Genomic DNA, 17,740 nt, shown 5'->3' with positions numbered 1-17,740 from the left:
AGTTTATCTCCCTGTGTGCATCAAGAAATATCTCATGGTAAAGAAATATCTCTCAAATATCACAGGTTATACATTAACAATATAAAGCAACTATTCTATTATATGGCAAAGCAATTACAAAATCAATGTGTGAATCGTATATGAATGTGCAAACCTATAGCAAAAGGACAATAAAAGAACACTTGATCCAGATCAAACAGGATTTTCAGAAAAATAACACCTGGGATTTCTATAAATCATTTAGGCGTACCATGGGTAGATATGATTAGTCATGTCTGAACTTCAGAAACCAAGAAGGAAAAGTAGCCCACAATGATGTGGAGAACAGTCAAATCATAGCAGACCATTTTGTAAAACTCCTTAACCCCTCAGCGCCGACCTCTATACGTGGTATAGACCCCCTTTTCTTCCGTAGCCGCCGACCTCTATACGTGGTATAGACCCATACATGGTTTCGCATTTACGGCTATAGCGCGAAGAGTTTTGGTGTTATGGATATGCAAATTGTTTTGTTTCCAAGAAGACATTTTCGGGTTTATCAGTGTTCTAAATAAGTATTGAAAATCGTTAAAGTGTACCTGCTTTTGCAAGGATAAATATATGTCAATTATGTCTGAGCAGCAATCCCTGCTTTTTTAATAGTCCGTTTGCTTCATTCTTTCCCACAGAATAAAATAAAGAAATGATGATCTGAGAAGTTTGTCTTTTCGTGTGATGTTCTTTGCTCTAATTTTGTATTAAGAGTGCGGTTTATTTATTATATTTGTCTTTATTTCTCAGCTTGTATTCTTTTCGTAACTCTCTACGAGTACTCTGTATAGACATCAGTTAGTGCTGCTTTCTGTCATACGACACGAGTAGCAGTTGTGCATGGTATATATCTCGTTTGAAAGACGATGTATCGACCTTTTAATCTGAAATATGTATCGAGTTGTTTTGATTTGTCATAAATGTTATTCCCCTCATTCAGTTTCGTCCTGCCGCTTTCGGTCCCGCTGCAGCTTCATCAGCTTGTGTGACGCACCGCGCTCAATGGCTAGCTCCTGCTGAGTGTAGCGTGCTTGAAATATTGTATAATTCAAATGAAAGTTTAGTCGGAAGTAGTAGTGGCAGTATTAGCAGTAGTGATAATGAAATAGATGATGTAGCAGTGGTAAATGATGAGAGTGACGATGAGGAGGAACTAGTACTTGGAAATTTCTTGTAGGAGGCTATAGATACGCATACAGGTCAAAGAGAAGCTTTCAATAGTGAATTATGATTCCTAGATTCTCCAATAATATTTAGACAAGTCACAGGGACAAACATTGAGCAGTTATCTTATCAGTTTCAGCTGATGGAAGGTTTGTTTACGTAGTACAAAATACGCTTCTCGGGCGGGAAACGAAATATTCAAGGCCGGCGCGCATCAGATAATACAGTTCCAAGGTTGCAGGAAATACGTTTTATCAGGAAATTAGCACCCAAGAGTGAAAATTCCAAACCTCAGAGACGTATCGCGTGTTCAAAACACGGTGAAAAGAAGACATCGGTGTACTGCTGCCAGGAGTGTGCCTTGGGTCTCTGTCTCGAAGAGTGCTTCGAACTCTATCACACGGAACTAAATTACTAAGGAAATATGAAACAATTATGTAATTATCTTCATGTACATAGTTCTACCATAAGGAATTCCAAATTTCGTGAATATCGGGCCACTCTTATACTAGTAGTAACGCTTTAAGTGAATCAATGTATTTCAGTCGCGCGTAGTTGAAATCTCATCCGGCCGCGGGATAGGAAGCTCTTTAAACGGCTGCGATGCTGAGGGGTTAATTGTAAACCACTATCCAAGATATTTGACTACAATCGCAAAGAACCAAATCACAACTTCAACCTTGAAGGACAATAAAGCACCTGGAGAAGATGAGATTATTGCAGACCTTTAGAAATATGCCGATGATAGAGCGATTGCGGAACTGACAATCATGAGCAAGATTTGGAAAGAGGAAAAGCTGCCAGATGGATGGACATCAGCTTTGATACACCCACTTCACAAGAAAGGAGACAAGACAGATGTTAACAATTACAGGGGAATATTGCTACTACCAGACACATAAGATCTTTTCAAAGGCACCGCTACATAGAGCAGAAAAACAATTGGAGCCACAAACTTGCGAGTATCAAGGAGGTTTTAGAAAGGACCGGTCATGTGCGGAACAGATTCTGAACCTAAAATTGATCATTGCATACCAGAAACACAAATTCATGCTCACATTTGTGGACTTCAAAACGGCCTATAATACCGTAGGAAGGGAAACAATGATTCATATCCTAGAAGAAATGGGTCTAGATAGGAAAAAGAGAGAACTCAAAAAACAGACAGGGACTCGCACAACATCCAAGGTCAAATTCAGAGGGATCCCATAGGAATCTTTTGGGATTCAAAGAGGGAGATGGACTATCTCCCCTTCTATTCAACTGTGTTCTTGACAATGTGATTAGAGAGTGAGGCTGCAAAATGCAAGGAATAGTTGGTATACAAATGGGATGCAAGAACGAAGGAATTGGAGCTGACTGTTTAGCCTTTGCGGATGACACTGTGGTTCTGTCAGAAACAGAGGAGGTACGGAACCAAATTGTCCAACTCCAGGAAGAAGCAAGGCAGGCCTACGTATCTCATTCGAGAAGACACAATGCATGATCAAGATCAAAACAGCACAAAGATGGATGAGTCGAGAGAGAAATGATTCAGAAAGTGGAGAAATTCAAATATGTGGGAGAGTAGATAGACAATAACCTGTCAAAAAGGCATTGTTATCCAGAATCAACAAGATGAACTTGGCATATAAACTAATTATGAACACTAACAGCAAGAAGAATATCTCAATCAATGCAAAACTCTGACACTACCAGACACTGATCCGCCCGGAGGCTTTATATGCAGCTAAATGTTTGAACATGATAAAAACAGGATTGGTCAAGAAGATGGAAATAGTAGAGAGAATGACTCTGAGGAAGATACTGGGACCCCAAAGAACAGAGGATGGATCATACAGAAAGAAAGGAAACCAAGAATTATATCTCATGATGGAAAAGATCTCCGATACCATCCGGAAAAGGACAGCCATGTTCTTCGGACATATCTACAGAATGAACCTGATAACACCGACCAATCAAATAATAAGACTTGAGAACAAGAAAACTATTGTGCGCTGGTATAAGGAGTTGAAGAAAGACCTGAAAGAAATCGGAATACAAGGAACAGAAATTAGCAACAGTGATACAAGTCGAGGATCAGGGCCACGAAGAGGTTTCAGGAATAAGTTAGATCCTGTACCCAAGCGCCATGGACAGAAGAAAGGAGGAGGATCAGAGTGAAAGGATGAGGGAGTACTGGAAGAGGATTAAAGCCCAGAAACAGATGAAGTTGAATTTGAATTAACATAGTCCATGTAATGAAAGAATAATAAAAGAAACAGTGTCATTGTTTTATTGTACTAATACAGGAACATCACAACTAGGTAATGTATCAGTAGTTTGCCTATGTCATATGATAAAAACAGTAGTTTGACAGGAATTATGCAACAATACCTCCCTCTCTTCATCAGTGGTTTATTATTATGGCATTATTATAAAGGGAAGTGTTCTATCACCAATCCTGTTTACAATAGTAATGGATGACATCATGAGAACAGCGAAAGCAGCATATGGAGGAAGAGAAATGAACATGATGTTATTTGCAGATGATATTGTGATTTGGGGAGAAGACGACAGGAAGGTTCAAGAACAGTTGAATGTGGTGAATGGGAAGATTGAAGAATGTGGATTGAAAAAAGTGTAGAAAAGAGTAAAACTCTTGTTATGACTAGAGAGGAGAAAGAAGGGAAAGGTCAGATTAGACTTGCAGACAAGCCCCTGGAAGTAGTGGAAACGTTTAAATACCTGGGGAGTGAATTAATGGAGAATGCTTGAATGGATGCTGAGATTAGTAAAAGGATTCAAGCTGGAAGTTGTTTCTATCATAGTGTAAAAAAGATGTTATGGGACAAAGATGTGTCAACGGACGCAAAGGATACTATGTACAAGATGTATTTACGTACCCATAATAACTTACGGAGCAGAAACTTGGACAATGACAAAGAAGGATGAAAGTCGAATACAGGCAGCCGAAATGAAGTTCTTGAGGAGTATGATACAGAAGAGTAGAAAAGAAAAAATAAGGAATGAGAAAATCCGGGAAGAAATTGGAGTGGAAAAATTGAATGATAGAATAGAGAAGAGCCGACGGTTTGGGCACATAAAGCGAAGGAGCGACGAAAGAATGCCAAAAAAGATGATGGAAATGCAAATCCAAGGAAGGAGAGGCCGTGGACGACCACGATTGAGATGGAAGGATACCATCCAACGCAGCATTATAGAAAGAAACCTTGGACTGGGACACAGTGTTGGAGGAGGAGTGGTGGAAAGACCGAAAAAAGTGGAGAGGAACCATGTTTGTCCCTACCCAGGTACAGCTGGATAAAGGGAAATGATGATGATGATATACAATAAGTGAAATTTGCAATCAAGGTGGCCTATTATATAAAAGGACTTCCACTGTGTACTGTATGCTATACAAATTACAGCAAAACCTCGTTAATTTGGAGTCACTGGGACATAAAAATCTGACTTTGAATTAACCGCCAATTAGTAATTCAGAAATGCCAACCATGTCACAAAATATTCTATTACCCGTTACTGCATGCAATTAACCTTCATTCACAGTTTGAGCCTTACAAATGCCATGGAAAAAAAATCGATTTCCTAAACATATCCAACAAGGTGAGTTTACAGTATTGAAATACAGTAGAACCTCAATAATTCGAAATCGGTTAATTTAAAATCTCACCTAATTTGAAACAGCTCTCGTTCCCGGAAATATGAGGTACGGTTTTGTATGTTATTTAATTCTTAATTCGAAGAACAATGTCGGTCCCGTCACCGAAATTCAGACTTTTAATTCGAAACTGCCTTTACATTTTGATAAAAATAGTATTTTACAGAGTAATTCAAATTTAAAAATTCTCCGCGTCATTAAAGTATGCGTCTTTGGAACGTGAAGGGGGTAACTTTGCGCACTTTCACCTACTTCAGCGCGTCTACAGTGTGCTTCATATCTGGTATGTTCGAGCAGAATCGTAATTATTTTGCATTCGACATTTTAAGGAATGCCACGTCACGTAGCAGGCAATGTGCGGAGAGGTAGAATCCGCGAACACTGGCGATGCCCTTCAAAAGTGGTAATAATTTAATAAAAGGAAATGATTTATTTCATCAGCGTGTTGGAACATTATTTAATCGCCAAGAGGGTGATATTCTGTATTTCCGTGCTAGTGCGAGCCAGCCACTTGCGGACCGGTTTTTCCCGACCTACTTGGAGAGCGAGGAAGCAGGGTGTAGTTCCTGTTATGTGGCCTTCAAACACATGTGTGCGTACCACGTGACCCGGCGAGCAGCCTGATCTCAATCGATCAATAAATGGAATGTCAAGTGACGTAAAACTGGAGCAGCCAATAAAAATGACAATCTTCACAGGAATGCAACAAATCCACCAATTAGATGTAATTAAGGGGCGCACCTACGTCTTAGGATAGGAAATTAATGGTAATTCCAGAGGAAAATTTTTGAGAGGGTTTTGTACTTCTGGACGCTAAATTTGAGCATTACTCTGACTGCAGCTACGGAAGAGACTGGACGTCGTTTGCTTCACTGGAAGACTTTACATTAGAGAAGGCAGCGAGGACCGTATAAACAGCAATTCAGACACTCGGAAAATTTAGCGACGATTTTATTTAGGGTTGTCCTAAGATAAGTGTCTACATCCAAATTATAAAGCATCGTGAGTGTATCCTGGGCTATTGTTAAGACTTTTGGTTAGTTTCAGCTTTCTACGAGAACTTGGAAGAAGGAAGGTCCTTGGTTCGAGTTCACTGCAAGATGGTTATCCAGTTCGGCGAAGAATACTACAAGTTCCTGTGTATCTTCAGCTCCTCCATGAGTCACTAAACATGTAAGGCGTCGGACATGGGCGAGACTTCGTTCGATGGAAGGTGATGTGACCACGTGCTAGGTCATCAGCCAAAATCCAGTTCACACCAGCCACATGAGTATTCTTTAAGAATTCAATTTCTTTCTATCTTTGTAAAATGTTTGTAAGCTTAGCCTTACCTTATTCATTTAGATTTCTGTTAGTTTTGCAGTAGTTAGACTTTTCATTCTTCTTTCTTTGGTGAGAGGTAGTTAGTGCCCTGGAATGAGTGTGTGTTTGTTCTATTAGTTAGAAATGAGTGTATGTCATCGAGAGAGACCTCAACTGTCCTAAGAATTTAGAAGGCAGGAGAGATAAAAAAAATAAATGAACCCCGCGTTAATTTTGATTGGTTTTGAAATAATTTGGAAATTAATTGAGACAAATCAGGACAGTGTTCTAGTGTTTTTCTTAGTGTAGAATTTAATTCTATGATTGTAAGACATGTTTGTGGGTTCGAGTTTGTTTAGAGTCATCCGAGTAACTTCATACGACAGCTTTGCGAGTCAGATTATGCACGGTCAGGAATGTAATAATAATAATAATGAGTAAAAATAATTAAACCTAATTACGCGCTAAAATGATTTAATAAGGTCATGGGTTTAATGTTAGTTAGTTTTGGAAAGTATTATCGTGTGCTCACTTTGTGTAAAGTAAGCCTGGGACATGGCAATTCTCCGGACAGAGTACTGACGAATTAGATGTATGTTTTCTGCGCTATTAATTTGAGTATGACTTGCAGATGGGCATTATATTTTGAGTAATAATTTATGCATCCATTAGAGTCAATTTTGGGAAGAGATGTGTCACTGGACATGATTTCTTCGAACTTCAGTGCAGGGTAATCGAGAGCCACGACATTATAGGTGAATAAAAATAAATGCCGCAACCCATGTACCGTAAGCGCGTATTCTAATATTTTGACCTGTGTTGTAGTTTTTTCTACTTGCTTAATTGGGATGATTTCTGTTTAAAATATTCCTTGAACATCGTTGTATAGTTATTTTCTACGTATAAGTGATAACCTTAATTCTATCACATTCTAAATTGATACCTGGGATGTGCGTGATAGTGTCATCTAGAGAATGATTTCCCTAATTTGCAGTAAATCCTGAATTTAATAATAATGGGTTAGTGCTCGTGTAAATAGTATTATAATAATGCCGTGTACCCATGTGTGAATGTGTGATGTGTTATTTGATCATATTCTGTGTTTTTTTGAATATTTCTTATATGATTTTGTGACGATATTCTCCATTATGTGCGTCAAATTTTTGACCGATTTGTATTATTTCGCGTGTCCGTAATTGGATCAATTTTGAATCTTTAGAAGATTTTATTGTAATTTAAAGTAGATTAGGGCCTAATTCACTAAGTTAAAGTGAATAAGAGAAGGCAACGTCCGTGGACTGATGTCACGAGATTTAATTATTAGTTATTGTACAGTCATTTTCTGCATAAAATTGAGTAAAATTTAGGTTGATATAAGTTCAAGTAAAAATTTATTACAAGACGTTTATTCAATTAATAATTATAAAAATGAAGTAATTGTTAAAGGGAAAGTCTAAGGAAGACTTGCTAACCATAAATTGATGAATTAAATAATTTCCAATAATTTAAATAAGGAAGAGAAAATAATCATTTTCTTGTAAAAAATAAGCGAAATCCAGATGGGATATTTTAATTTAAACAATTTGATTATCATCATAGGAGAATGATATCAGATATTATTTTGTTTTTCAATCAATTTTTCAGTAAATTAATGATTCCTATATTTATTATTGCAGAAACGAACAGTCGTTGAACTTTAATTTGAGCGAGATCCCTCATAAAAGATAGCACGAGGAGAAGATATTTCAAGAATCAAACCCAGATTTTGTGAATTTAATTGTTTTATTTAAAAGAGTGTCAGTTTTAATAAATGTGTAAACCTATTTTAGTTTCCTTTCATTTGTCGCTAGTCCTTCATCTATCCCTGCCTTTAAAAATTTCTGCACAGCCGATAGCGAACGGTCCACCACTGAGACCCTCGCTCTCCGGCGAGCTGAGCCCGGCATAAAGGGGGCAGTGAAAAAGCGTGGCTTATAGCCTATAACCAATTCGTACGCACCAAACAATATTGTCCATGCCGATGAGCTGCACTGTTTGTTGTTTTACTGAATTTTTTAAAATGTTGAGGCCAAACAAACATGGTTATAAAGTGCACACAGAAGCGAGAGACTTCCTTTCCCCGTCATAGGAAAGTTCGAAAAGTCACGATGTTTTAAGGGCGTCTGGCACTTTCCATTCAGTACAAGGCATCTAAAAATGCAGACAGTATAGAAATCCAAAAGATCCAGCATTTGCACAAGGGAGCATGCATAATTTTCCTCATCTTTAAATTGTGTTTTTCTTTCGCTGCGTGAGGTTATATTTATCATTGTTTTATACAAGTGCATTATTTGAATAATGTAAATGCACCTTGGACAAATTTCTGAAATAGTGTTTTCCGTGGCATTTGAAATGTTTAAAATGAGAATCAAGGTGATTGCATGCATTAATGGGTCTTAGAAGTGCCATGAGGGGAAATCGTACATGTATAGTCACTGTAAATATATACTGTTGTAATGGACGGAAGGAGAGACTTTCTCCCATCGGCATAGGAAATTTCGATAAGCCGTGATGTTTTAAGGGCATCAGGTACTTTCCTTGCAAGCACAAGGCATCTAAAATACATACAGTACAGTAATCCAATGAATAAAACACTTGCACAAGGGGGCCAGTCTAGATATCGCCTCATCTTTAAATCATGTTTTCTTTCTTTTGATTTCATTGCGTGAGGTTATGCTTGCCGGTGAGTTATCCAAATGCATTATTTGACACTGTAAATGCACCTTCTAGGATACATTTTGGAAATAGTTCTTTTTTATGGCATTTGAGAGCTTTAATCTGTGAATCAAGGTTAATTGCATGCAGTAACGGGTCTTAGAATATACTGTGACGCCGCAAGGGTTGGCGTTTCCGAAGTACGCGTTGGTGGTTAATTCGAAATCACGTAATTCGAAGTCCGATTTTTGCGTCCCAACAACTTTGAATTAACGAGGTTTTACTGTAATCCACCTGGATAACTCTGACAAACTTCATGCAACGGAAAAAAAAAAGAAAAAGAAAAAGAAAAAAGAGCATGATTCAATGACTAGGAGAAATCTATGCTGACTCCCTTGTGCAAGTCCTTTATTCATTGGATTACTGTACTGTATGCATTTTAGATGTCCTGTACTTGCACGGGAAGTACCCGATGACCTGAAAATAGCGTGGCTTATCGAATTTTCCCATGGCGAGGAGAGAAAGTCTCACTTTTGCCTGCATTACAACACAGAACAGTGACGGTTACGGTACACAAGCCGGCTATCTCCAGTTCACTCGCATGTTCATTAGGGTACAAAGAAGGAGTAGAGGTGCGAAAATACTAGGTTTTTGTATTATTACCTGCCAAAGAGAACACTGAAGAGGACACTATAGGACTGGTAGAGCACGTGGCGACAAAGTTTACCTGGTGACAGAGGGGTGATGATGTAATACCTGACGTCACAAGGTGTAAGAGAGAGACAGTGAATTAATATCCAAAAACTAAGTCCGAATTTTCGCTACTGCGCATGCGCCTTAGCATTTCACCGTGGACAAGAAAAATGATCGTGACGTCACACCACCCTCTATACCTCCATAAACAACACACATAGTACACCGCGAGAATGTGATGTCAGCCAGGATCGCCAACCCTTCCTAGCGGAGTGAAGGGGGTGTAATCATATGATGTACGCTCTTCGCCAATAAACGGGTAAGTAGTGCTGTTAGGGTTTTGTGCCACATCGCAGAGCGGTACTCTCAATAAGGTAAGCTGCTTATTATTGTGTGTGAATTTATTGCATTCTGCGTCCATGTTATTGAAACTCTGCCGTTCCATCATCCGTGACATGTCCTCTATCGCCAAGTGGTTACGTTAGTTAGGTTGGTACGTCAAGTGCGCATGTGTAGATCGAAGGAGGGGAGGTGATTAGATGGAGCTCCAGTCGCCATTACCACGTGGTCGTGATACATGTTCCATTACTGTCGATTCACGTTTCGAACCTTGATTTAATGGTTCATATATTAACATTGTGTGGCACTGTGTGCTTAACTGCGTAATTATTCGTACATTCCGTGTGTATTTATGTACGTTGTTCAAAATGCGATGGAAATAAACTTGGGACTCCTTTCAACTTTAAGTATGCCAGCAGTGCATGCAATGGATACCAAAATAACCTTCTATATTACTCGGTGAGTACCATTTGAAGACACTACTTCCTATTCTTGTTACTGTGTGCACTTGCAATGTAATGTAGCCTCCGTTTTACGTTTGCTATGGGAGTAATAACACGTTTTTTGGGTGGGTCGGTAGGTTACTGGGAAGCATAAAGGTAGTATCGCTCCTCATTGCTGCTTCACGTTTCGTTTCATATCGTTCGTACACGCTTTTCTGATACCTAAACGTGCACGCGCGTTCAAAACTTGGGAACCGTAAATTGCTCCATAGGATCCTGCGCTCAGGCGGTATCGAAGCGATCTCTGATGTTTTCTTCCTGTGTTTTTAATTTCCAGTATTTGAATGTTCATTGTGCTTTCTATGGTGAATTTATATCGTAAGTATACATTATGTGATGTGCAGTGCTCATTTTCTGCTGTTACCCATGGTATGCGTAGTTTGAGTTTGTATGCACATTTAAATGTCAGATGATGTCTCGTGACGTCATAGTTTCATCATGGCTGACCTTCCACAGGTTGACGGGATGAACTATGACGTCATAAACATGGCTACCCTGGCAAGAAAGTCGTAGCACTTGGCAAATATTGGCCTTAAAAATTACGTACAAATTGCAAAAACTCTTAATTTTCGCATCTAAGTTCCTTTTTTGGACATGGTAGAATTCGCCCTTCAGGTTAAAAAAAAAAACTGAGACTTGAATTGGAGATAGCTGGATTGTGTACCGGACCCACAGCGACATCTCTGTACGATTTCCCGACATGGCACTTCTCTCGTAATTCAGAAATGCCAACCCTTGCCGTGTCACTAAGTATTTATTCTAAGACCCATTAATGCATGAAATCGCCTTGATTCACAGTTTCAACTTTTCAAATGACATGGAAAAACTCTTTTCGAAACGTATCCAACAAGGCGCATTTACATTATTCAACAGGGTGTCCACCAAATTCAGATTTTGAAATTCCTTGACATTTCCGTTTTCCAGACATAAAAACAATTTTTTCCCTGACACACAATGACAAAAAATTAAATTATAATAAAAGTTTCCAGGTATGACCGTAATATTAAAATACATTTTGAAAACTTAACATGCAAAAAATAACTGAGTAATTTATGTGCATATTAAATTTAAAAACCTGAAGTTGAATTTAGTCCAATTTAATTCACTTTAAGATTTTAAAAAGTTATTACCATTACTGCTTCAGTGAAGAAATTTCTTCATCTATAGCCAGCAACGACTGTCGAGCTTCTGCCATCACCCTCCGCTTCTTTTCTTCTAATTCTTTCAGCAACAAAGTGGCCTTTCTCTTTTTTATTTTGCAAAGAACTTTCTGCTTTCAATGCTTCACATTTCTCCTTCAGATTTTGAATATATAAAGCATGAGCATTCCTTGCAGCATGGAGCATGTTCTTATTAATGGAGACCTTTCAATTCCACCAATTCCACCCAGCGTCAGTGGGTAGGGCCTGACACATCCCACTCTGACGAGTCTAGTGTCAGACCTAAGATGAAACGCTGGTTAATAGAGCAAACGCCTGAAAAGCCTTACATCTGATATGTAAATACGGTATGTCCATTTTATATGGCAGAACGAATTTCCGGATTTTTTTCTAAATTCCCTGACATTTCCCGGTTTTCCATCCTCATACAACGAACGAAAAACACACGATTCAAGGGCGAGGACAAATTATGCTGGCTCCCCTGTGCAAATGCTTTATTTTTTTGGATTACTGTACTGTTTGCATTTTTTAGATGCCTTGTACTTGCACCAAAAGTGCCCGACACCCTTAAAACATATCGTGGTACATCAAACCTTCCTATGACGAGGGGAGGAAGTATGTTTCCGCGTACATTGCAATACAGTACGATGACCCCCACCCTTACACGATTTCCCGACTGGAACTTCTCCCCTTAAAGACCATGTCCGTTTGGGCTCGGCATTAAAAGAAACAATGCAATTTCATCGGCACTGAGAATATTGTTTGGTGCGAACCGATTATATGCGCCATGCTTTTTCGACAAATGTCGGCATCACCAGTGGTCGTGGATTCTGCTTCTCAGCACACTGCCTGTTATGCGATATCGTGACGTTTCTTAAAACGCTGAATACAAAAGAATGCCGATTTTACTCGAACTTAGCAATTATGAAGCACACTGTAGACACACCGAAGCGAGTGAAAGTACGGACAGCTACCCTAGCACATTCCGAAAGACTTGTTCTATCATGACGCGGATACATTTTGAATTTAAAATACTATTTTTAAAAAAGTAAAGGCAGTTTTGAATTAAAAGTCATTTTCGGCAATGGGACCGACATTGTCCGAATGACGAATTATCCGCATTTCAAATTAATTTCAATAACATGTAAAACCGTATCTCAAGTTCCCAGGAACGAAAACTTCTTTGTATTAGGCGGGATTTTGAATTAACCAATTTTGAATTATCAAGGTTCTACTGTATAGAGAAATATCCAAGAGAATAGTGTAAAGACCGAAAACAGGCCACACTCTAAGTAAATAATATACATACCAGGAGGTAAAGACTGTTTTAGTTTTTCTGCCTTTTCTTTATCAGTTATGACCAAAGTATACAGGAAACGGGAACACCGAACCTTGAATTTCACATTCTCAGGATTCTTCTTGATCTTAACAGCTGAAATTGAAGAAAAGTTTTATATTAGTAATCGTAATTTACTTCAATGGTAAAACAGTACTAATGGGGAGTGGAAAGGGGAGGTTAGAGATCTAACAGTGCAGCTCACATGACATAACAGAACGCTATACACGACTGTCAACTTAGGAATTTTGGTCCGGCTAGTGGGAGGACTATTGGTCTGGATTGGTTAAGTATGACTAGTGACAAGACCACTAGCCTAGGGATAAGCAAAGGAGTGCTGGGGATTTTAGCCACCAGGTTAGTGCTGCAAAGCAGCCCACAGGCCTCTAGTATCCCAAGACAGCAGAGCACTATATCTGGCAGTGAACAAAATTTGCACATTCTATATTCAACAGTGGATAAAATATGAATTTATGAACACTGACTTGCCTTCAATATAATCAGTAGCTTTAATTTTAAAGTGTAGGACAAAAAAAGTTTTACGGTGTAAAAAAAAGGGTAGAAAAGGACATTTAAATGGTATTTCTAATTATAATTAAGGAAGACGAAACCTATGCTTAAAAAGCTAGGATTGTAAATTTATAATACAGAGCTTTTATCATTTATATCATTTGTAGTGGCAGGTAGCAGGTAGGGACCCTCTTCGGAGGCAGTCCTACCCAGGGAGTGGCGCCCCTGCCTATGAGAGTCCCAGCTCAGGGTTATGAGTGAAGACCTCAAAGGCACCTACGGCGGAGAAGGTGGACTTCAGTATGGTGGATATGGCGGAAGGGGGCAAACCCATAGTGTCTGTACTCCAGAAGAGCGGCTACGAAAGGCGCCTGTCTTCATGTTAGGGGCAGCCTAATTTTGAACCTCACAGTAGGTATAAAATGCCTTTGGGTGTGGCAAGCCCATCGTAACAACGCCCTATATGAATAAAGTACATATGGTGATATGGTGCCTCGGAAAAGGTTAGGGTGCCCCTGCTAAAAGCGACGCGCAGCTCTTTGGGTGCTGGGGGAACTGAAAAATGGGCAACCAGCATCAAACTACATCAAGATTGCAATAGCATGCCCTGACACTGACGGGAAAGACAGAAGACCTTGACTTCATGAAAGAAAAAAAAAAAAAAGGGGGGGGCCCTTTGGATATGGAAATATAAACCCAGAAGAGTTGTTGGTGGAAGAGGAGTACGGGAGAGATTCCTCTGAAAGAAGGATACAGGCTGTATTACAGTGGAGAACCTGAGGCAAAAAAATGGAGTGGCCATTATACTTAGAAAAGAAATCCAAGAATATGTGGAATATACAAAATGCGTCCACAATAGGATGATGGTGATGAGACTCCAGTTTGAAAATGGCATGAGGGATCTATTTCAGTTGTAAGCCCCAACACACAGGTTGCATAGATGAACATTTTGAAGGACATTTTAGAGGAAGTGGAGAAAAGATATGTGCAATTATGGGAGATCTAAATACACAAGTTGAAATGGAAAGACAAGGAAGGTGTTGGTAGGGCCCTTTGGATATGGAAATGTAAACCTAGAAGGCGAGCTGTTGGTGGATTTTTGCATGAGGAACCAAATGATTGTTGGAAGCACCTGGTTTAGGAAGAACAGCGTATGGTTGGGGAGACAGACGAACAAAGACCATGACTGACTATATAATCAACGAGGAAGAACACAGAAAGAACCTTTTCCGTCTTACTAATAAAAAGTCCTTATACAGTTGTTTAACTCTTTGTTTAGTTATACAGTGAACAAACCCTGTATAAGCGTTTTACATTTTTCTTACTAATAAACGAGGTATACACATTGTATTACTCTACAGCACGTATACACTCGTTCCAAGGCGTAGGAATCTCTTCCTGCAGTTCACTGACTGTTTCGCACGTTCATTGCCTTTATAATCACTTCTGCTGGTTATCCTCGAGCAAACCTTTCCGGAAAGTCGCACAGTAGCACAGCATATTGAAAAGGCAGTGGCAACACTAAGTGAGACAGCTGGAAATTGGCTTATAATGATATCAAAATTTCTTCAGCATGCTTCTGTAATGAACGCAAAAAAAAAAAAAAATCAATAGCTCCTAACTGGGATAGTATGGAAAACTTAAGCAATTGTAATTGAATTGGCGAGTTGAAAAGGATACACATTCCAAAATACTTCCTTTTCAGGAGAAAGGAAAACCTGTCTTATAGCTAAAGGAAAGGTTTGATCAAAAAAGTTTCTGTTAGGCATTTATACATCATATTTCTGCATATTCAACTACAAAGTATGGAAATCATTACGTACGGTTTTCAAGTTATACCATTTTTTATGTCAAGGAATATGTCCCTTTTTATACTGAAATTTGAGAAAGATCTAAGATCTTTGTAGAGGCAGATAATGTATAATAAACTCGCAATTTCAAAAGTCTATTAAGCAGTAACACATTATTACACAATCATACGCCCAACCATCATTTCTTTTATAACTTATTCATTGTCATTCCGTGAGACAGCTGGAAATTGACTTATATTGATATCAACATTTCTTCAGCTTGCTTGTGTAAAGAACGCCAAAAAAGAAATGGAAAAGCGAAGAAAAGATCAAACGCTCCTAACTGGGGCAGTACGGAAAACGTAAGCAATTGTAATTGAATTGGCGAGTTGAAAAGGGTACACATTCCAAAATCCTTACTTTTCAGGAGAAAGGAAAAACTGTTTTGTAGCTTAAAAGAAAGGTTTGATCAAAAAAGTTTCTATTAGGCATTTATACATCATATTTCTGCGTATTCCACTACAAAGTATGGAAATCATATTACGAATGATTTTCAAGTTATGCCATTTTTTATCTCGAGGAATATGTCCAATTTTTTAGGTACTCAGATTTGAGAAAGATCTTTGTAGGGGCAGATACTGTATAATAAACTCTCAATATCAAAAGGCTAATAAGTAGTAACACACTATTACACAAAAATACGCCCAACCATCATTTCTTTTATAGTCATTCATTGTCATTCCGTCTCATTAAAGTGTTTGCTTTACGAAGATGTCTAGCCTCCATAACCTCTGAATGGTGTATGTCTTATGTTTAAAATATCGTGAAGATCACCAATGTTATTGTCCATTCTTTCAATGTGTGTTCAATGTTAAATGGATAAGTCGAATATTTCACCACGATTATATTACTGTAGACAATAAATACCACGAAAATAAACTGCTCACTCGTTCCTTTTCCCGCTACTCACTGTTATACAACGCTTATACAAGGGTCCTGGTCTGTATAAGCAATTCAATGAATAACTATAACAGATGTATACACAGGAGGCTTATACACGGTTTATTAGTAACGAATTTCACATAAACGGTGTGTAAACCTTGTATAAAAGTTATACACCGTTTATTAGTAGTAAGACTGTTTAGATATTACAGACATGCCTGAAGAAGCCTTTGGTGGAGATCATAGTTGTGATAGGAAAATTGAAAGTCTGAAAGATTGAAAAACCGCCATTAAGAAGAGAGAAAAGGAATGAAGTGTGGAAGTTGGAGAAAAGCATACAAGAAGGATTTTGAAGCGAAATAATACCCTTGGTACCCAGGATGGAGATGGGGAATGTTGAAGATGAATGGAAAAGATTTAAGGAAGCACTGGATGGATGTGCAGAAGAGGTATGTGGTAGAACATCAGGAAATGTGAAAGACAAAGAGACACACTGGTGGAATGACAGAGTAAAGATTAAAATGAAGGAAAAGAAAATGGCATGGAAAGCATGGAAAACATCCAAGACTGAAGAAAGTAGTGGAGGAAGAAAAGAGGAAAAGCTGGGCCTTATTCACACAGAAATTGAGAGATGATATGCAGGGCAGCAAGAAATTACTGTATGGTATTTTAAGAAACAAAAAGTGAGATCAAGTAAACACCAGATTCGTGAAGGATGAAGGTGGCATAATATTAACAAAGCCAGAAGAAATAAGAAATAGAGAGAGTATTTTGAACATAAGAACTAATGACAGTCATTCATTGGACTACCAGGAAAGGCAATTAGTTGAAGAAATGGATACAGAAATTGAAATGAATGAAATGGCAATAAGAAAGATGAAAAATGGAAAAACTGCTGGAATAGATGAAATTTCAGTGGAGATGATAAAGGCAGCCGGAGCTGTAGCCCTGCAGTGGACATATCGACTTCTCAGGATTGTCTGGGAGAATAAGGAGGTCCTCGAGGATTGGCAAAGAGGAATAATCATCATAATTTTCAAGAAAGGAGATAAAGTATTGAAGAACTACAGGGGAAGTACTGATATCTCATGTTGCTAAGATATTGGAGAGGATACTGGAAAGTAGACAATAGAGCACATTTTCATTATGACAACTAATGGAAAAGCAATGAGAGTATGGGAATGATATGGTGATGACATCTATTGACATTGAAAAGGCATATGACAGTGTCCCCATGACTAAAGTTTGGGAGAGTCTGGTGCAAAAAAGGAATTAGACAGGGATTAATAAACATGATCATGGCAATGTACAAGGAATGTTGTAGTTGCTTGCGAACACAAATTGACAGGACAAGTTGGTTCAACAGCAGGGAAGTGTTCGATCACCAATCCTGTTTATGGATGGCATCATGAGAATAGCAAAAGCAACATATGGAGAAAGAGAAATGAACATCATGTTATTTGCTGATATTGTGATTTGGAGAGAAGACATGAAGGTTCAAGAACAGCTGGATGTGATGAATGGGAAGATTGAAGAATGTAATTGAAAATAAGTGTAGAAAATAGTAAAACTCTTGTTATAACTCAAGGGGAAGAAGGGAAAGGTCAGATTAGACT

At 38.5% G+C, this 17,740-nt stretch overlaps 1 protein-coding gene across 2 annotated transcripts in view; it reads right to left on the bottom strand.

Annotated features, from left to right (window-relative positions):
* The window catches only part of RpL38 (ribosomal protein L38), a 58,084-nt gene that overhangs the window by 13,556 nt on the left and 26,788 nt on the right, over positions 1-17,740 (bottom strand). For both annotated transcript variants that reach the window (XM_067148990.2, XM_067148991.2), the window contains exon 4: positions 12,856-12,978. In XM_067148990.2, the coding sequence (XP_067005091.1) occupies positions 12,856-12,978 (123 nt within the window). The remainder of the gene's footprint in view (positions 1-12,855; positions 12,979-17,740) is intronic.

This window comes from Anabrus simplex, chromosome 6, assembly GCF_040414725.1.
Source record: "Anabrus simplex isolate iqAnaSimp1 chromosome 6, ASM4041472v1, whole genome shotgun sequence".
NCBI lineage: Eukaryota > Metazoa > Arthropoda > Insecta > Orthoptera > Tettigoniidae > Anabrus > Anabrus simplex.
The sequence above is the reverse complement of the archived record's forward strand: the minus strand, read 5'-3'. Positions and strand labels throughout refer to the sequence as shown.